Here is a 22,094-nt window from a genome sequence, read left to right on the forward strand (position 1 = left end):
AAGACATGACAGAAAAAAATATTTTGACTCGGAGTTTAGACTTTTGCTTTTAATAAAAATGTCCTGACAGATTTGATGGATTTCAGGACTCATCATTACTCCAAATAATTTTACTGAGTAAAAAGCATTCCAGTCTGTTCTTTTGGTAATTACCAAACAGGCGCAGATGCAAAAAAAAACACTGCAATGACAGAATAATGTGGCAATACACAGGCCACACTGTCCAGGCTTTATAATTAATAAAAAAGTTCACAAAAACACAACACAAAGTTTTTGGGTTTACGTACATAAGAAAAAGCAATAAAAAGGGGAGTCAATAATACTGATCAGATACAGTATAGTGCTGTGTATCAAAGGCTTTCAATAATGCTGACTATAGTACATAGTAATATTAACTGTGACAGTCACTTAGATCAAATTGATTTGATATTTGAACTGCAAATATCATCTTATTTAAGATTTGAAGTTTTACCTTGATTCCATCCTGCCATAAATGATCTCGCTGGAGCCGCTCTGCTTCACTGGCTAACCTCTAAATATGGAAAACAGAGAAACACTCGCATTAGAGGAGCAAATACAATGACATGTCTGATTTCTCTAATCAAGAGAGAATAACACTGTGAAACACGGTGGGATTACTGGCATTTGCAAATAATGTAGCCCTGCATTTTGTACCACACGAGAGCTGTTCAGACAGTATCAGGAACGCTGCCAATCAAATACTTTTCTGTCAATGTCTTAAATCTCGTTCTAATTCGCAAACCCTACAGCCATCTTGAAGCTATTTGGTTTAAAAATAGCCATTAAAAAAACATTTAAAAAAATCCACTGGATATATACTTACTAAATGCAGAACAATGACAGACCTTTTACACTGTATGAATTACTGTTAACAAATAATGTTTAAATCTTTAGGCTATGTCTTATTACAAATTCGCATTCCCAAAGATGAAACCAATCAAATTCTCATTTTCTCTCACAGATGTTTCATATTAGTCAGAAACATATACTCACATCAAGTGCGTTGCGCTTCTTAGCCAAGAGTTTCTCTATATCTGAGGCCACCTTCTCCACAATCTTCCGCGGCTGATTCTTCACCAGACTAAACCGTCGTCTCTCTTCATTGTATATCTGTAAATTTTGAACGAACAAAGTTAAAAACGTAAGTGCAATAACGACTGCGCAGTCATTCTATTAATTCTGTTTCTGCTGACATAATGTCTTGCTATTGACAATTTGTAACCTTTGACATGTTGTCTAAGCTGACTTAACATAAATCTGTGTTACCATTAGTGCAGTTGATTGTTATGGGCAGCATCTGTGCGGTGTTATTTGATGTTTGAAAATAATAATTTCCAAGTCTGTATATTGTAAAATTGAAACAAACAAACATTTCAGGAAACGGACGCTGAAGAAAATCCCTTTTCTATTTAAATACTGAGGACACAGGGGAAAAGTCACTTGTTGTGTTTGTGTGTTCAAATCTAACAATCTTACAGGATGGTTTTTGTGAAGTTGCTCTTGACAGATAATGGGGCATTTAGATAATACATCGACCTAAGAACAGCACATCATCTTGTGTGACTGCTACATGTTGTTTAACTTGGTGTGAAAAAATACACTCACTTAAAACTGTGGCCTGTAACAACAAAATAACAACACAGAGATAAAGTGTGACTCTGTCCAGTAAAGTTGGAATTTACAGGATGATTATGAGGTTTAAAGTTGATGCTTTATTTCCTCTACCAATAATGTCTTCCAGTGAAGTTGAAGATTGAGGTTTATTTTACTCAGAGATGACAAATATGTCTGAAATAAATGAGAAGCTTATAGTCTATTTAAGTCACAAGACTACACAAATTTGAATGTATACAGCTGAGTCACTGGTTTGTTCACAATTGAACAAACCAGATTCACCCAGATTCTCTTCTTAATGCTCTTCTCCAGAGGACCTGAAGTTAAATTAGACCACACATGGAAACACATCACAGTCCACTTCAGAGGACCTGAAATGTGGCCTTTCAACATCCTCACAAAGTATTCCTTATGATTTCTTACACCAGAGGACTTTCTGGGTCATCAGGAGACATCTGGGAAAGAGTGACAGATTTGAACTGCACGAGCAAATGCTGGGTAACTATTTCAAACTTTCAAACTTAGAACAAATAACATTACAACTGCATAAAAAAGTTTGCAGTTGTCCTCAGAATTAAAAAAATACTGGAAGACAAACATTTCATTGAGTAATGATATACAGTTGTTGCACTGACATGTAGAAACAGACACTGACTTTTAATAGATTGTTTCCCTCTTGTGCATTACACCATGTTAGTTATAATACTGTATATAAAGCAGCTCTGTTTAATTTTCACTTTCTGTGATCTGATATTTACGACAGCGTATTAGGGCCATTGTAGGGGGGAAAAAATAATTACAGAGCCAGGGGAAGGGGTAATATTACAAGAGAAAACTCAGAATTTCTAAGATTAAAGTCGTAAATTTACGCCATTGTAGATATTTAAGATTAACAGTACACCTTTTTACATTTCACTGATACCTCTTGGAAACCTGGTTATTTTTGTTGGTTTCTAGTAAAACTGATGGGATTCTATTTCCCTGCAGGTGCAAAGCCATCGCAGGTTCACACAAACACGAAATGCCACTTTTGTCAGACTCAAGCCCCCAAGTCTGTTTTGCTAATGGCTCCAAATATACAAGATCGGGTGGTGTAGAGAAAATAAAAAAATACTGCCTGTTTCCACATTCAGAAACAGGAGCACAAAGAGGAACTTTCATGGCTTTAGCTGGCAGGGGCACACATTCAAGAGCTCTCCAAAAACTAATAACACATTTCTTTATATGCTTGATTTTACCTGCAATATCTGACTGCACAAAAATTGTCTTCAGCTGTGTATTATTACACACAGAAACCATGGTGACTGGGAGTACAAGAGGTTCAACATGATCAGATTTGCAGGGGACAAGACACATACTTGTCTTATCTCTTGTCTCTTGTTATGAGCTCGCTCTCTGGTGGATTTTAGGCCATCAGACTACTTCATGAGGAAAGATGTCAGAGAGAAGATGAAGGCAAGACAGGAGGGGAGTCAGTGACCTGGATGAATACATTTGGCAAACCTGCATACGTACTGTATGACAGCCCTCTGCCTATAAATGGACTTCACCAAATGAACTTCAAGTTGTGTACTGACCAGATGCTTTAGTGGCCCACGCCGAACAGATGGGAACATTCAGTAATGAACAGGGTGTTTCTGTGAACTGTGTGCTGTCTGAGAAGAACTACGTTCTGTGTAGACTATATTCAGAATCAAGATGTACTACTGACGCTGTAGATAAAACCTTTAATAAAACCAGCCTTTAACAAAATGAATAACTTTTCACAAAAATGAGGTGGGACCAAGAAGTGAGGCCAGGAAATGTCCATTGTATCACACAAACTCCATGAAATTAAAATTTCTCAGGCAAATATTAAGCCTTATTTTTTATTAGCTACGATCGCAAGCAGTTTTAGTGGTAAAAAAAAAAACCTGATGTAGAGCACGGCTGTATCACAGGGGCCATCAAAAGTGTCTGCAAATGTAGCTTTTTATTGGTTGAGGAATTGAAAATGGCATTTCATTTCAATTACAAGCGACGAGAGAAGATTGCACTGATCTTTTCCCGAGCGAGTAGAACAATTTCTCCAGAGTGTTTCAGGAACATGGAGGGATTAATGAGGATTGAATGAACGAGTGAGTCTCACATGAAGGCATTACTGCAGGCTGCAGGCTGACCATCTGCTTTGCTGTGACACAAACAGAGAGGACACGTGCCGCTGCTCTCTGCTGAGGGAACGCCCCCACACATCTTCACAGAGCAGGGCTCTCTTGCCCCCTACAGATGATCTTTGGTCCTGTTTTTTGGCATTTGCCTTTTCAGGGACAACCCCTTATTCCCAGCCACCTGTTACAGCGAGGATGTGAAATAACCTTGATGACTTTTTGGACATGACCATAGATGGTGGTCATGTGAGAAATCAGGAGAAAATAGGAAATCATTTACATGCAGTGCAATAGTCAGTGCATTAGAAGTCTAAAACCCCAGTTTACAGTACATACACGTGGTCAGATCTTCCACAAAGATCAATACAGGTTAGTTCAGTTTCAGACTTTGGATTCAATTATTTTAGGGCTGCAACCAACAATTTGTTATTTTCTTGATTAATCAATAAATAATTTTGTCTATGAATACCAGAATATAGTTCACCAGATTTTCCCAGAGCTCAAGGTGACATTTTTCTGTCCAACAGCCCAAAACTCATAGATATTTAGTTGTCTTTTATATAAAACAAAGAAAAGCATCAAACATTCACATTTGAGAAGCTGGAACCAGTAAATGTTTGCCATTTTTGCAGCTCTAAATTATTTTCTAATAATAACGCCAAAACCATTTTGAAACCAGGTTAAGGGCAGCAGCCAAAAAATCACCTTCCTTGAATCTGATTTTAACTGATTACCAGATTTCTCTTTTTCTCTTAAATGGTCAGTTTACCAAGATTACAAAAGAAAAAACGGACGTAAGAAACTTTTATGTGCCCAGCTTTTGAGATATCCTTCTCAGATTTCTCACTGTAATTTATTTTGTCTCAACCCCACAAACACAATCCGTAAAAACCTGCTACAGTAGCACACCAAATCTGTGTAAAACAGTCCCCAACAAATTTACTATTTACATCTGTTTGAGTAACGTTTGCTAAAAACTACTACTATTTTTTCAAAATGAAAATATGGATTTGGGATCTGTTTCTTAAGATTTATGTCTTCAGTAGGAACCAGTGGAATTGGGGCTGAGAGCCACAGACAAGGCGAGGAAGTTGTAAATTACTGAGAGATGGACGAACACAATGTTAGTTTTGGTCTTTTCATGAGATTTGTTGACAATAAGTCAAATTACCTTAGTTCAGTAAAAATGCATCAAAATGCATCTGATTGAGAGCTTGATGACGGATACATGTCATGTGCATGAATACAAAACAGTTCATGAAAGTGAATTGTTCCACTAGTAACAAAGAACACAGGTATTACGCAATCAGCTTATTAAAGATTAGAATTAGTATTCATGGATGCAGGTGTTATTAAGCTCATGACTTCATGAAACATAATACTAGATTTATTCTATTCTAACCACTGAAGGCATGTGTTCAGGCCTTTCGTTCGCTTTGTAGGAATCGTACAATGTATTATGTAAATAATTAATAATTATTGCAAACAATATACAAAGTGCCAGCAAAATTTGGCTACGACATCTGAAAAACAGAGCATACATTCTGGAAACGGATGAATATAAAAGCTATTAGAGAGTTTTATGTCTGTCCAGGGAAAACATAAACATTGTGTTACTGGCTGTTCATTGCTCTGCAAGGAGTCCCAGAAAATCATGGAAAAAGAAACAAAGGGGTTTCTGTCAGGCAGACTGTAATTGTTTTCTTGCTTTATGCACCTACTTAGCTTTAGCTCTTAAACTTAATGGATTTACAGCTTTCTTGCACACTGACCTCTCTGCATTTCCTTATTGGGTTTATGCAGCACTATGATGAGTAAGACCTGTATACTATAAAAGGAGAACTACACACTCACCCCTTTCAACTGCTGAGCTCCAGTGATGTGCTGAAAGACTCTGTCAATCTCCTGCTCGATACGCCTGGCCCAGTGCATTATCCTGTGGATAGACATCACAGGCTGACTGTCACATGTCACACAATACAATCAAATATAAAAAGATATGCGTGTGTGTGTGTGTTTCAAAGAAGCAAGTAGTGAAAATTGAGGATTACTTGGCTCTTATCAAAATAAATAAATATTGTTTCAAGATGTACTAAATGTATAAAAAAATGTGCTTCCACACTGCAACCAACACAATTAATAAGGCACCAGTGATCCAGTCATTTCCTATGGAGCAGAGTGAATGGTCATGTCTGAGAATTTCACACCTTTGGAAAACAAATGTGCATTTCTTTGATAAAAAATATTTCCATGTGTCTTATTACCACTGATTACACCAATTCACCGTTTTTTTATTCTATGCAACTTTCATTGAATGACAACAGGAATAGAAGAAGAAGCTTAGACAACAGTTCCAAGGTAAAGAGTAAACCTTGAAATGTTATTAACGCGACCTAATCAGCTTTGTTGACTCATCATCATAATTCTGTGAAAGGATATTTCCAAAGCAAAGAAAAATATACAATTCGCTACATCATTATTATAGTACGTAAATAGCTTTTAAAACCTCCTGTGACAGCCAGGATCACTTGAGCAATTGGAATTCCTCGCAGTGCCCCAAAAAAAGAGAGCAACTAATGAGGCGCTGTGTTGTGAGTGATAAGAGTAACAATAACAGAGGCAATTCAGTGAAGGAGAGGTATACATGTGGCTCTGGAGCTGAGTAATTTAACCATCTCTGGGCACTAAAAATTAAAGATGAAAATGTTTAATATCAAGACAGTTAAATTAATATTTGTGAAGAGCAGCAACTGTCTCTCATTGTCAGAGATATGGCTTGAAGCTGTGATGATCTTGTGATGTAAAGCTGCTCTTTAGACAATGAACTGCAGTAAAATGTAGGTTGTGTTCAGTCCTACACAACACTGCGTTATCAGTTCTGAACCAGAAGATGTGACTTAAATCCATCCACAACTTGTGTTGATTTTGTGAAGTGTTCGACATTTATAACTTTGCAGCATGCACAAGTGCCATATAGCCATTGATACATTGTTATTATAAAAATATAATTAATAGACGCTTTAACATATCCCTATATTACTTTTTAACCATAGTGCCCAGAACTACACAATGTGTGTGTGCGTGTGTGTAGGTTTTGTGCTTCGTAAAGACACAAATTCAAGGTCAAGTTATTTTCTGTTGCTGTGACAGAAATATTCGCATAATATTTAGACTGTCCTAGATACTGACAATAAAACAAATTATTAAATTAAGTTTTCATTTGAACAAAAAACAGAAAGCAAATGTATTCTTCACCCTACTACTGTGGACTGCACACTAGATACTAATTCTATAGTAACAACGGAAGGCTTGTCAGTTTCACCCATCTTTCCCCCACATTTCATCCCATTGATTTTGTTTATGTTGTGCAAATCACTTTGTAATGTAGCAACATCCACTACTGGGCACACAAACACTCACAAATCACTGTCGTTTCCAATAAATAAAATGTCTCAACAATATTACAGTGTTTTGAAGACAGCACACAAGAATATGAACAACATGAGTTGTATTTGTTAGAAATACAAAGCCCAAACTGGGCTAACTGATCAAGTTCAGTCGCAAATGCATCAAAGTCAGCGGTAGAAACACCAGTGATATCGACAACAACCACTGCAACCGATGATGGAGGACTGCCAGCACCAACACAGATTTTTTTTAGTAAACTAAAGTTAAAAAGAGAAAGTTTTTTGGCTGATAAAAGGTTTGGGTACCTGACTTGTTAACGATTAAGTGTTTAACAGCTTCAGCACTCCTACCAATATCTCTGTTAAATGTCAACTCCAACACAGAAATCACACCCACCTTCAGCTGCACACCAGAAACGCCAGAACCACCAACCACCAGCAGCGTATAAGCAGTTCCAGCAGCTAATTCCCTCCCAGCCCACACAGACATTATCCTGGGTGTTCAAGTGGCTTTAACAAGGAACTGAGGATGCACTAACCAATAAAGGGCTTCTATTACAAAAAGAAGAAGAAGAAGCTTACTGAGCATTTGAAAAGAATGTGTATTTTGCTTAGAAACACTGTAACATTCAGACCTGCAAATAATGTCCAGAAAACTAAACTGGCCTTGTTTTATGCATACAGACTTAGTATCTGCTTCAGACAATCTCCTTCTCTTTCCTCTTTGATCAATTTCATTATTTTTAAAACATAAAGCAACAGAGAGGAACATCAAGCGGAAAAGTGGCATGAAACAAATAAATCCTCAGAGGCCGACTGCATCCTTGCAATGTCAGGAAAACAGAAATTTGCAGTGGACGTTCTTCTCTCTTTTTAGATAAGACTGCAGATATGATTCTACCCAGAGAGAGTAAAAGTTTAAATCATTTTCAGAAAACTGTTGGGAGCCATGCTGCTACTGATTAACAAGCTTTCAGGATTTACTTGACTTTGCCAGCGACCAGGTGAGGGCTCTTTCTCTAAATGATCACTGGTTAAACGCAGACAGAGGTCAGATGGCAAAAGGACAAAGCAAACAGCAGACGGGAGGCTTGTATTGACGCTCATTACAATATGGTCCTGCTCATACATTTAAAAAAAATTAGAGTAAAGCAAACATCTCAGTGTTGTTGTATGTTTCCTGTCAACACTTTCAGGTATCCATTGCATATATAATAGGGTTCTTGATCTGTGTGACATCACTATGGCATCATCAAGGTCTCAGACAGCTCCCTTTATACAACTGTTTGTCACAGGCTGAGTAGTACTGCTCATGAAGAGTAAAGTAAATGTTGCAGCTGTAAGGTGGAAGGATAGCAGCTGTTTTGTAAGGAAATTCCACCTTCAGTCTTTAGGCAGAGGCAATCAACTTTTTGGAGGCCATATAATGCTAAACACTTACATGTCAGCCAACCAATCACACAAAGCGGGGTTTCAGCTGTGACTCACTGTGGCTAGGCAGCACCAATGTTTACACCTTACTAATTAAACCAAACATTTTCACAGATTCCAACATCTGTGTGGAGTATTGTTTGATAAACAGGGTCAGTTTCCTGATGAATTTAAATCATTAAACAAAAACAGTGAAGGTCAGATGAACAGTAACAAGACATCTTCCCTTAACTGATCATTTTACTAAGAATCTTTCATTCTAATGAACCTTAAACTTCACCTCGCTTGACTTTAAGGGCCCCACGAGTCAGTGGAATTTGTTTCCGGTACAGCATGGACAATAACTGCTCAGTACACAGTGTCAGCAACACAACATATACAGTATGTGCTCTGTGTGTCTTCTTCCAAAATGTGTTCTCGGTGATAAACAGCACAATCTCATCCCAAACTGCAATTTCAAAGCAGCACACACAATCCTACACAACCTATCAGAACAAAAGCAGCATCCTGCAGTATAAGAACTAGTGTCTTTTATATTCAGTGCATCAATGCCATGTTGAAGTTGCATGCTATTAGCCATAGGGAACAGAACTTAAGATGAAAAATATGCTTTAAAAGACTGTAGTAAATACTATAGTATTTAAGTTATAGACTCCCTGTATGACCAGACTTTGCCACCCGATCCTTAAGAGAGCCTGAGGATCACTGCATCAATGCAGTCTCAATAAAGATTCACACCTCCCTCTGCTCACCTTCCTCACTTCATTGGTTCAAACTTCATTCACTGGCTGAACGTGTGATCCTGCTGTTCAGCCTGGCCAAATGGATTACAGAAGACTTTGTGCAGGCGAAACATTTATTTGAGCTTTCTACCTAAATTAGTTAGAAGCAGGAAATAAATCTTAATACTCAGGAAATCGTCCCGGATCCCGTAAGTGCCCAGAGAGTCGATTCATTATCAGTCAGACAGCTCCCAGCTGAGTTATGAGACAACATTGAATTAGTGCGGATTAAAGTCTTGTTGGACTTGTTTCTAGTGTTGGGCGAGCCACAAATCTCAAATCACAAACTGTCCAGATCCACAGAAAGACACTTTTCACAATAAGGACCCTATATTTGAACATTATTTCCTTCACCGCTTTTTGATTTTATTATGAGCTGAGCAAGGGTGAAAGACTTTTAGACCTGATGATGGACAGACAGCCCTCAGTTCAGTGCTATACTTTTCACACTTTACTTTTTTAACTCCAACAACATCAAGACTATCACTCTAAAGGCCCATTTAAGATATGACTGACTAAGTGTCTTTGACAAGCACAGCACTATTTAAAAGTGAAATTATTTTCAGCTTGAGGCAGTCGAGGCAGCGGCAGAAAAAAGAGAGGAGTGCGCTGAAAAAGAGTAGCCGCTATTGACAAATGTGAGGGTAGCAACGATCAGAAAAATACATATTATTTGATAAACCCTATCAAAAACATATTTCAGTTGTCATTAGGCTTAATTTCTTCTACCAATGTGTCATAGGCCAATGTGTTGATGTGATTACTGCAGCCCTAAAACCAAGACCACCATGGCTGATGAAATGAAAATGTGTATGAAAATTATAACTGAGCAGTTTTTTTTGCTTGTTTGAGACACATTTCCAAATATAAAACATTACACAGAACAATGGTGAGTCAGCATCTTATGATTCTCACACCATTCTTATTTGTTTGGCAGAAATAAAATATCTAACATAAAAACAAGCCAGACTTGCACATGCAATCAAAGACCTAAATCAGTCTGACTTTATACATTCTGTCACTCTTTAATCCCATTACGCTTTCAGATGTATGTTCACTGAATGGCACAAAAATCTAAACATTTAAGTTAAATCAATGTTTATGATTCTTAACAGATGTCTGTTGCTCTTGCTTCTTTAAACTCCCTTTATACTGTGCAGCATAACAGCATTCTTGCAGGTTCATTGCATGTCACACTGTATGAGATGGTTCGCTCAGACTGTATCAGACTGTACGATACCACGAGGCATGACAAATGCGATTAATGCGCTATCATGTATATTATTAATAAAATATGTAAGCAGAGATGCCTCATCAACTCACGTCATCCATCTGCTCTCATGTTGATGAAAATGCAGAAAAAGTGTTTTTTGTTTAACTTTACACATAAATACATATTGCTTACATTGTTGTATTGGCCAGTCGGTTCTGCATCATTTTATGGCATAATCTGACTTGTTGGTTTGTAGATGTGGTTTATAGCAGCAGTAACATTGTGAGGATTTGGTTCTAAATTTCTGACATTATCACAATTTTTTACACAAACTGTCTTTGGTTGACAAAATCGGTCGAGAGTGGACTTGTTGCGCGGTGTCGGTTCAGTCAGTTTTGGACTAACGACCAAAGATTTCACTGTGTTTCTCTCATAATAGTCAACTTTAGTCTGGGATGGCCCAAAATATCACAGTGTATAGGAACCTGAAGGGGATCATTAATAGATCTCACTTGTTGTTGGTGCAACTAGCCTACTGTACTGAATTCAGTCTCTTTATCTATAAAGAAACTTAATCCACCAAATTGTCAATGTCATCTTTAATCCTTGAAATAGGTCAAATGGGATGTTTAACATAAACAATTACATTAGTATGCACTATGATTTCACATGAATTGATTAAACAAATGAACAAACTACTGTTTCTAAAAGTAATAGAATAACTCCACATATCCACATATTGTAAAGCGTTGTAAAAATCCTACTGTGAATAAATCAGATATGTTACATGACTGTAGCCCACAGAACTGCAGAGCAGCTTTAACGGTATAAGTCAGTGCAGCTGAAGCACAATCCGAAGTTTTTTACTGTGTGCTCCATTTCGTCTCCTCTTGAGCCCTGTGGGACGTCGGAAAGCTCTGCTGTGGCGATGAAGCGGCTGAACAGCAGAGCGCACTTGTGCCTCTACTCTGTTACCTGCTATACTCACACACCCCTGGGACGAGAGGGAGAGAAGCGCTACGTGATGTGACCCATATTCACTTACATCAGAGAGAGCGAGAGAGGTTGAGAGAGTGGAGCAGCAGAGCGATAGGTGGACTATAAGCATTTACAGCTATATGTATATATGTATGTGCTATAGCTATCTATCTACAGTATCTATCCATCTAACACCATAGTCTCCTAACAGTTATGTTTATATACAACTAATTTGCAATAGCGAATATGTTTTGTAGGGAACACAATGCTGTTGCTATTGTCCGGATTACATTTTCAACCATGTTAGCAGCGTGGCTCTAGGGATGGCAGTGTCAGTCGCAGTCCACAGCTTTGGTCCAGGCTGAAATATCTCAACAACTACTGGATGGATTGGCACGAAGTTTTGTACAGACACTCATGTTCCCCAGTGGATGAACTCTAATGACTTTGGTGATCCCCTGACTTTTCCTCTAGCGCCACCATGAGGTCCCCATTTGTGGTTTTAAATTAAATGTCTCAACACCTATCGGATGGATTGTCATGAATTTGGTCAGATATTCATGTCCCTCTCAGAATGAATTGTAATCACTATGGTGATCCTCAAAATTTTTATTTGTCACTCACACACACTGGTAAATGTTGAAAAAGTCAATGCTGGCTTGAACCACAAGATATTTTTAATATTTAACGATTACAAGTAGTGCTGAAACAAATAATAGATTAATCGATTAGTTGATAAACACAAAACTAATCAACAATTAATCATTTAGGTCAGTTAGGATGAAATGTGAGGACCTGCTGTAAATTGATAATATTTGGGTTTTGGTCTGTTGGTTGAACAAAACAAGACGTGAGTTGTTCTGTTACTGAGGTGCAAATGTAAAACACTAAAAGTTTATCAAACACAAGGACACAAAAGACACAAGGCTCTCGCACTCCACTGACAGTGAACCTGGGAGCATGGCAGGCTTTGACTGACGCTCGATGAGCATCACCAGTTTTTCTTTCCTTCCCTGTTAAAACTCCACAGACACTCCACACTGGACATGTCGTCTTGTTAAATAAATAAATCTTGCCATACTTTTACACTTATGGTCATGGGCCACCCGCCTCCCAGTTTGAGAACCACTGGATTAATCGAATACTCGAAAAAAATAATTGACAGATTAATCGCTAATGAAAAAAATCATTACCTGCAGCCCTAGAACTGTCATCTTTCTCTAACCTTCACCAATTGTTTTGGTAGCCTAAAGCTAAAAATATGAGGAAAGCAGGATGCAAACTCCAGCCTTCAGTGTCAAAGACAATCTATCTATCTATCTATCTATCTATCTATCTATCTATCTATCTATCTATCTATCTATCTATCTATCTATCTATCTATCTATCTATCCATCCATCCATATGCACAGACAGAAAGCAAGAGACAGACTGAGTCAAGGCTGAAGGAGCGGGCGGGACTGAAAAGGGCAAAGTGAGAGAGGGCGAAGGGGAATAAATCATCACTGCTGCAGTATCAATTCTTAATTGGAATGAGATGCTGTTCTTCAGCATAGCGATTCTGCTTCATTTAGCTTACATGAAGAGACCCAGGGCAGAGGGCTATGTAGCTGTTTCAGTGCACTCAGCAGAAAAATAAGCGGAATGGAGGAGGAGAAAGCAGTGGCTATACCCTACTTGAAATAACCCAATTTGTCATAAAACACACAAACACCCACACCTCCCTGCATTATAGACCCCTTTCCTAATTGGTAAATACACCTCGGATCTCCAGTTGTGATTGGCCAGAAAGCCTTCACTGTGTGCCCCGAAGATGAATGAACCATCTGGCTTGTTCCTCCCTCCAGAGCAGCCTGATTGCAGAGCCTGGAGGTGGGCCCAGATAACTGTAGTCTCAAGTGAAGTGCCAGCTGTACTTAACAGTAACGGGTTAAAGGTTAAGAATTAACAACTAAGATCAGGATTGATTAAAGTAAGAGAGAAAACGTTCATTCTAATGTCGCCGTCAGCAGGAATTCACAGTAAAACCACACCTTTATTCTTCTATGCAACATAGTAGACCTACATTAATACTACTGAGCATGCAGTACTACTAGAACCTATTACTGTACTGTTGATTTCCCCAAGAGGTTGCAGGAGAGGCAAGTGTTTCACCAAATGAAGAAATGTTTTGCTCTTTACTTGAAAGCCTGCATGGAAAAATCTAGTACTGGTGCACAAGAACAGCAGGGGGAACGCTGAAAAAAAAATAGCCCTTTTCAGTTTTAAAACAAGTTGCCTGTCAAACACAATGAGCCTCTGACTGCTTTAACTATTAAAAGCCATGAACAGCCTCACCTATAACTTCACTCGCTTTATTTTAAAGTAAAAGTATCACAATGGAAACATCTCTCCATCCTTGTCATTATTTATTTTTTTAAACAATGTCTCCCAGATATAAAGCAAAAACACATTAGAGCAATGAAAGTCATTTTACATTGAGTAAACACAGACATCTGATTTGAGGAAAGAGATCTATAGCTTTCAGTGTTCAGATAATAAAAAAATGAAGGCTATAACTCATCATATGGTAATGGAGAGGCTAAATTGTTGTCCAAATACTGCATATTTTATTTGCTATAAAGGCCAACTTGATAATAAAAAACATTAATGAGGTCTTGTTAAATGTGATTGTTCATATACTATATAAATATCCCTGTAAATTATCTGAATAGCTTTCCTATGTATGCCCAGTCATACTGTGGACTACACCTTACAGAGCACAGAGCTTTAAAATACCCAGCCTTTACATTGATGCAATCGCCAACATTGTCAAATTACATAACGGCAGAAAAATAAAACAGGATGGATGAAGTATCTTATTGACACAACAGCTGAGTGGACGAGCCCAAAGTTGTCTCCCATCAGAGCCCCGCTATGTTTTCAGTCACCGTTACTTACGTGTACTGCTGGGGGAACGTGAGACCCGCCGCTCCAGGCCACGATGCGCTGAAAATCAAGATAATCTGGATAGATACCAAGCAGACGATGCTGCAAGACCTTTTGCCTATCGCCATTTTCCATTAACAATTCTCGTCACGGGGTTTCTGTGCGTGAATGAAGCGCTCCGGACTGTCTCCGGGGGCATATAGCTAGCTAGTGTGAACGTCCGGCTCAGTTTCCTGACGAGTTCATGTCGGTTTGTGTTGTCAAGTGGACGCGGAGGAGGCAGGCATTGGCCGTGGAGGCATCGCGGACGGTGGGAGATGCACTAATGCAGCTGCCAAGACACTGCAGTCTCTCCTCCTGCTCCCACATACACCACCACCACCACCACCACCACCACACAGGCCGGCGCGTCCACGACGGCTCTCTCTCTCTCATCAGCAGCAACAGCAGCAGCCAGTGGAGCCAGGCGCGTTCACGCTCACCAGGCAACCTATGCAGGCAACAGAGGAGCAGTAGAAGAATCTAGTTTGGCTTTATTTATCTCTGCAGAGCCACGTGGGATTTGTCATCGGCATAAATTTAGTTTATATACAAGACTGACCGTTGCTCCTCTGTATCGGGTACTGTTCAACACTAAAAGATCCACTTCAATACAAATTACAGATTATATACAAAATTAAAATACATATGTGCTTTAACATGTACATATCATCCATCACGGTCATATATAAATCCTGCGTATATACTGTATGTAGACATATATATGTGCATCTTTGTTCAGCTTGCTGTCCTTGGTTTTAGCTGTATGTGTATTTCTTTCTATCTTCCTATAAATTGTTCTTAAAACAGGAGTCAGATTTGTTGTATGTGTGCACATACTTGGCCAATAAAGCTGATTCTGAACTGCTGTTTCACTCCCCCCCAAAGCTGCATTACACACTGGGCCCTCAACCCCAGGGGCCCCAGATGTCAAATGTTCAGTACAAGTCACCTGGTTTTGGTAATTTAATTAATATAGTTACTAGTTTCCAGATTAAGATTGTAGCCTACATAAAACAAAATCATATGATAAAATACAAAGCTTTGTTAAAGATTAAACTAGTGATGTCAAAGCTTTTTAGCTTGTGAACCTTTATATATATATAAAAAGCTTGGTCTAGTCGGGGCCTCTTGACCCTTTTCAGATGTTTACAGTATGAGCATGGATGGGTTACTGAAAGGGCCTACCTAGGCCAGAGCCTCTGCTTGAAGTGACTGTCAACATTTCTTCTTAACATTTTGAGTATCTACCAATCAAATCCAATCCAATATATGTTTTTGTATATTTTTTCATTCATATTACAGCTGTGCAAAATACTGAGAGTACAGTCAGATGTAATTAAAATACAGTATGAGTAGTAAAGCAATTTAAATCAGTTTGACAGCAGAATAGTTGTGCTTTAAGAAAATATAACGTGCATTTCAGGTTTTTATGATGTTTTAATATTTTGTATTGTGTGCTGCAGTATTTTGTTTAATTTCTGTGCAGAGGAGTGTCAGTGTGGATCTGTGGTTGCGGGAAGCTTTGGATAGCAGTCAGACAGCCTTTCTTCATCTCCACTGAGAACGAAATACATTCAGGTTCACTTGAACCAACAGCAGCAGTTAAGAGTCTTGCAAACTGACAGAGAAGCAACACGACTACAAGCGATGCGGCCGTCCATGGATGCAACTGAAAGTGCAATGGGGCTCTTGACTGCAACAAAATGAGAAACCTGTTTAATTATTTACAAGGCTGGATTACCAACTCGGCAAAGTGAGCCCCGAAACTGACAAAATGTAGTAAAAGCTTACCAGACAAGTCAAAAATATAACTGAATATACCAATAAATAATATTGCTAGTTAAATAATTAAAAGTGTAAAATGAAATATAAAGCTTTATACTTTCCCTTTAAACTCCAATCATTTGGTTTTTTCTTTTTTTTCTTTACCACCAATAAGTAAATTAAAGCAGAATTTATTTTACTCTTCTATTTACACCTACAAGAGCCCCAAAAGTCTCACGTTCACTATCTAATTTGATTAATTGTAATTTGCACTACTAAAATATAATTGCAATAACATCTCATACTACACACTAATTCCAAGCAGGGTTTGAGTATATTGTGAAAACGTAACAAAATATACTCAAACCGGATAGGATGCATACTAGATACAGTGAATTTTTGAGTGTGCTGTCCATATACTAATATACCTGTCCCATAATAAGCTAGTCGCAGTTTTATTGACGTCATACATATTCATCATTTCCTCTTTGCATACAATAGTTAAGTATGTTGATTTGTTTGTATACTAACTGTTAAACAGAATAACATGATGATTAGTGATAGATAATATATAGAAGTAGTATTATGGATTTGGGACACTGTATAGGCCTTTTTTCAGTGCAGACATTTTGACTTGTCATAGCTGTAAAAACACAGGTGTAACTTCTAACATTAATGATGCCTCTTCTTCATTTAGGTGTCCCATTAAGCCAGAGAACCAGCATGCACAACACCAAGACCATGGAACTGGGACACCTACAATTGAATGTAGTCACTGTCATGCTGTGACATGTCAAAACGTCTGCTGTAAAAAATCTGCTATGTACAGTTGTGCTGTGGGCATTGCACTAAATGGAAACTTGGAGGCGACAGGTACATAGACAGGGGCCCAACAGCAAATTTTTCCCCCTGAGGTTCCCTAACAGGTTGATTCCACCATGCGCTCCCCAGAGATGAGCACGTAAAGCACTACATTATGGAGCCCCACATGTGAAAATTAGGCTATTTTATTTAAGGTGAAAAGTATGAGTGAATACATAAGTGCATGTACAGTATGTTACATTTCAGTCCAGTATGAAGTGTGTATGAATCTGTTATCCTGCATCTGGCCTAAATATAGGATGGGATGTGCACACAACTACCTTTTTGCATTATTACATATAAATACATAATAGATTGTGTTGAATAATTTAAGGAGGTTTAAGAATTTAGGGAGATCGACTGTAAAACAGAAAAATAAATAAACAGTAAAGTCAAATCGGTTTTATCTATAGAGCCCAAAGTCACAAATTTGCCTCAAAAGAACACAACCAACTGATAAATAACATTTTATAAAAATATCATATAGATATTATATTTCTTTCTTTACTTTCTATCACTTAAAAATACATTTATTTTGCTCTTTCATTTAGCTTTTACTAGGTCTTTTTATTTTTTCACCTCCTCACTTTTCCTAGCATGCATTTGATCAATAGACCTTTCTCACGGCAGACATTTTGACACCATTTAGGTGTGACAGAGCCTCGGCGCTGCCGTTGTGCAGCTTGGCTTTAAACCTAAATGGAACAGAGGCATTGTGAATGTTATTCCTCACACATGTGTGAAAAAAGTCAGTTATCTATTTCCCATTTTGCCTACACATTATTATACTATGATATATACTATATATATATATATATATATATATATATATATATTTTTATATTTTAAGAAGGCCATGTATAAGTATGTCTCTCATGTCCAGTCTGCGTACATCAAACATCAGTAGTGAATACAAGTTAGAGCAATTGCAGCAGTGATGAAAGAAGCAGACAACATTCAGTTGCATATTTAATACTTATATCGTATTTTCACTGAACTCTTTGGCTTATTACCGTAATATTACTGCAATACATAGTGGTTCTGATAGTTGCACACAATGATCTCTCTGCTGCACAGGAACAACACAGAGCGTGGAGATAAGTCTGGCAATGGCAGACTTCAAAAGGACATTTTAGACATGCTCTATATAAGCAAGGAAGAAATTTAGAAATGTTGCATGGACAAAGGGAAATAAATAATAAGATGAAAAATGAAATGTGTAGTAGGACAGAGAATATAGGCAAACAGAGGAGTTGAAAATTAAAAGAGCGAGAAAACAACACGAGAGTTAGACTTATTTCATCAACTGCTGGGAGGTAACAGAAAACTATAAATCTGTTTTCATTCTTTTACAACCCATTTAATCATTGAAGTCACTCAACTAGTGTATTTTATTATTGACTCATTAGACTAAGGCACAAAAACAGTTTGAGGATGGAGCTTCGCTCCCATCTGTCAACCCTTTACAAGCAGTTATGCAATCATGTAGCCTAACAAGTCATAGCCTGTCTAACAACAGAAATTTAATCTCAATCAAAAAACCTTGTCTTTTTGGTTTTAGATTATTTGCAAAAATAAATATCCCTTAACTATGTGAAAAACAATACTGAAAAATAGTGTAACAGGACAACAAAATGTATTGGCCACAGTATAGTGATCGTAGAAGTACAGTCTCTGTCAGACAATTAATTCCCCCTTCACAACAGGGTTTGGCTGTAATTACCTCTAGAGGACAGTTGTAGTTGCACGGCAGGAGAGCACAGTGCAGAGAAATGCCATTCAGCTGGAGGATTTACAGTATGTGTTCCTTCATTTACTGCAACATCTGTGAATATAAACAGCTCTCCCCAGAAGCAAGAAAACCAGAGAACTGAGACCGAACACTGTGATGTTGAGGATGTAAAATAAAACTGCTGTCAGGGCAGTGAAATGGAGATTGTTTTTGACTTTTTTTCTACATATATATGGTGATGTTTTATTTCAAAGTAGTATAAAGAATGTACCCTTTCACGTACCCTTTCTTACCCTCTCATTTCATCCCTTTAGTACAGGTCAGTCTAGTTGCAATAAGTCTTTGAGAGCTGTCTGTTTGTATATTATAATATTGTGTGTGGAGAGACTGCAGGAGTCAGGTTAAATCTCCCTATGTGGGTATAAGCTCCCTGCTCAGGTGTCCTTGACCGAGACTTGAATCCCACCTCACCTCGCCTCAGAGTCGCTGTTATTGAATCTGATCCTGACCCCTGATCGAGTAAAGAGGGAGCACCTGTCCAGGGATTTTCATTTCCTGAGAAATTACATGCATGGAAATTACTTTGGCCTCAAAACAGAAGGGCCTGGCTGCAATTTTACAGTTCAAATGCTTGTGATGTACCAAATTCATATAAAGCTTTACTGAAAAAGTGAGATGTGGAACTTTTCTTTGATAAACTGTTTAACAGCACCTGTTTTTTCCGCAGCCAGACATTCAGATGCTCGACAGCACACACGACAGGATGACTGCACCTATTCCTGCCCCCACTGGGAGGAAGGATGTGTGTTCAGCTTTTAGTCGTCTCCCCGACAGCCCCATGTGCTAATGCTGCTGTCATGTCCTGGGGAGAGAAAAGACTAATTACTGACTGCTCACTCTTCCTGCCAGTCCCCCTTGGAGAGCCATACACTGTTAATTGGACAACTCCAAAGGGAGCTGAACTGTGGACGAGACCGACCTTTACCTCATGTAAACAGCATTTCATATCAAAAGAATTTTTAAATTGCTCATTCCCCTTATTGCAGCTCTATTTCACAACATCGTTGTTTACAACAATACTCAATTTTATGTGCATCATTTAAGGCAAGTTCTCTTGAATAAACGTAAATAACCTCTTTTTTGGGAACAGTTTTAGCTAGGTTGGCTAAGCAGTGACAGTAGGCCAACTTTCTTTTTCTAATAGATTTCAAAATGCAAATATTTGGGTTTCTCTTTCTGAAAAATATTAAATGCATCATTCTACTAAATATTAGATATTTGACTGCATTAATATGACAAGACCGAGTCTACAGCCATGCTAGCAGCTCTGTGAAACTGCACTAAGGCAAAGCGGTGGTTTAAGCTAATTGCTAACGTCAACATGCTAACTTGCTCACAGGAGTGTTTACATGCTGATGATTGGCAGGTTCAAAGTCTTAGTTTTGTGTGTTAGCATGCTAACATTTGCCAAGTAGCACTAAAAGTACAGCCAGTCTGATGTTCATTAGTTTTGCAGGTATTTGATTAGAAACCAAAGTATTAGACAAAAATATTTATTATTTATTTTGCCCAGATGATGGCGTTAGATGAAAAGTCAGGGGATCAACAAAGTGATTACAATTCATGATGAATGTCTGTACCAAAGTTTGTGTTACTCCATGTAATAGATGATATATGTTTAACTAAAAAAAACAATGCTAACCTGCTGGCAGTAGAGGAAAAGTCAGCAGGTTTCATCCTCTGGGGAACATGAATGTCTGCACAACATTTCATGGAAATCCATCCAATAGTTGTTGAGACATTTCAGTCAGGAGCAAAATGGTGGACCCACCAACCGACATGCATCCACTGAGCCATCTCGCTAGCATGGCTAAAAATGTATTAATAATGTTGAATTCAGCCTCTTTGCTTCCTTTAGGGCACTTTGTGTAATACTAGCTTTAATTCTGTCTCGCTCATTGATAACAACAGAGACAAAATGCTGAAACTCACTGTGGTGTGTAGGCTGGACTCTCCATCACAACGTCCAAACACTGTTATTTTGGGGTGCATTTTGATTTCATTTGAAGGCTTCACTGAGATTCAGTTTAACTGATGTTTGGACATTTTTATTGATGCAGTTTTGGTAAATGTTATTGCCTGTCCTTGAAGCAGATGGTTGTCTGGAGGTTAAATGCCTTTGCTTTAGGCATCAGAAATCTTCCTCCATAACACAGATCTAGCACAGATCCTGCTGCTCATTCATTGGCGTTTTAAATTGAACATCAGTGTGGCATCGGACACAGATCTCTAACATGTGTACAAGAAAATATGACCATGAAAGTAATGAACAAATATATTTATTCAATTCCAGTTTATTAAATAAAATGATATCTGTGGAATCAGTTTTAAAATCAAACTAAATTTAAAAAGTGGCAATTAAGTGACGTCTGATTGTTTATCAAAGTCATCTTCACATTTTAGTTAGTTGACTTTTCCATACTAATGGAAAATATTGTTTACACACTAGGTGATATTTCTTTAAGACTGCATACACACAGGCACACTCAATCAACACTGCTGACATGAGTATGTTGTTAAAAAGCTGCTGCAATACTGAGTAATGCAAAGCTTACTGCACCTATATCCTGAGAATCATTAAAAAAAAAAAAAAAAAGTACCAAAGGCTAAGTGCTCAGTTTTGGCTTATGATATACATGTTATTATTCTTTGGTCATCTCTGCAAATTCTTCAAGTTAAATATTCATATCATCAGTGAAATAAGTGTTAGAGAGGATTAAGAATGATGACTTGTCTAAGCCTCATCAGGACAGGCAGGAACGCTGGCAAGAGCTGAGATGAGCCTCTCAAACAGGGTGATGCCTTTCAAGAAGACTTGCTCATTCAGATACTCGTTGTGATCGTGCAGCAGTATTGGCGTCCTGTTCATTGGGGAAAAGCCGATAGCAGGGATACCCACCTAGATTCAACAAACAAACCTATTACCGGGCAGAGAACTGAAGGAATGGAATAGCTTTCGCCCAACAATGTCAAACGTCATGATAAATTAATGAATAAAAAGTCATATTTTTTTCCTCATTGTCCCTGCTATCAGTCCCAGTTTTTATACTCACAGCTCGGATAAAACGGCTATCTGTGGCAGCTGGAAATATCTCCTTTTCCAGAGTTATATTC

General features: G+C 38.1%; 2 protein-coding genes across 5 annotated transcripts in view; both read right to left on the reverse strand.

Moving 5' to 3' along the window:
* Positions 1 to 21,249, reverse strand: part of LOC122861432 (voltage-dependent calcium channel subunit alpha-2/delta-2-like) — a 44,811-nt gene extending 23,562 nt beyond the window's left edge. Inside the window, exons 1-6 of one of the 2 annotated variants that reach the window (XM_044165821.1) lie at positions 20,623 to 21,249; positions 19,633 to 19,782; positions 14,534 to 15,011; positions 5,637 to 5,718; positions 1,015 to 1,131; positions 473 to 532 (exon numbers count right to left, since the gene is read on the reverse strand). In XM_044165821.1, the coding sequence (XP_044021756.1) occupies positions 473 to 532; positions 1,015 to 1,131; positions 5,637 to 5,718; positions 14,534 to 14,649 (375 nt within the window). In that variant the 5' untranslated portion in view covers positions 14,650 to 15,011; positions 19,633 to 19,782; positions 20,623 to 21,249. Of the gene's footprint in view, positions 1 to 472; positions 533 to 1,014; positions 1,132 to 5,636; positions 5,719 to 14,533; positions 15,414 to 19,632; positions 19,783 to 20,622 lie in introns of those variants that run through there. The other variant, XM_044165831.1, reaches the window with a different exon arrangement.
* Positions 21,250 to 21,567: 318 nt separating this feature from the next.
* Positions 21,568 to 22,094, reverse strand: part of LOC122861439 (aminoacylase-1-like) — a 9,916-nt gene continuing 9,389 nt past the window's right edge. For all 3 annotated transcript variants that reach the window (XM_044165845.1, XM_044165854.1, XM_044165864.1), the window contains 2 exons: positions 22,034 to 22,094; positions 21,568 to 21,879 (listed from right to left, as the gene is read on the reverse strand). In XM_044165845.1, the coding sequence (XP_044021780.1) occupies positions 21,715 to 21,879; positions 22,034 to 22,094 (226 nt within the window). In that variant the 3' untranslated portion in view covers positions 21,568 to 21,714. The remainder of the gene's footprint in view (positions 21,880 to 22,033) is intronic.

Source organism: Siniperca chuatsi, linkage group LG2 (assembly GCF_020085105.1).
Source record: "Siniperca chuatsi isolate FFG_IHB_CAS linkage group LG2, ASM2008510v1, whole genome shotgun sequence".
Taxonomy (NCBI): domain Eukaryota; kingdom Metazoa; phylum Chordata; class Actinopteri; order Centrarchiformes; family Sinipercidae; genus Siniperca; species Siniperca chuatsi.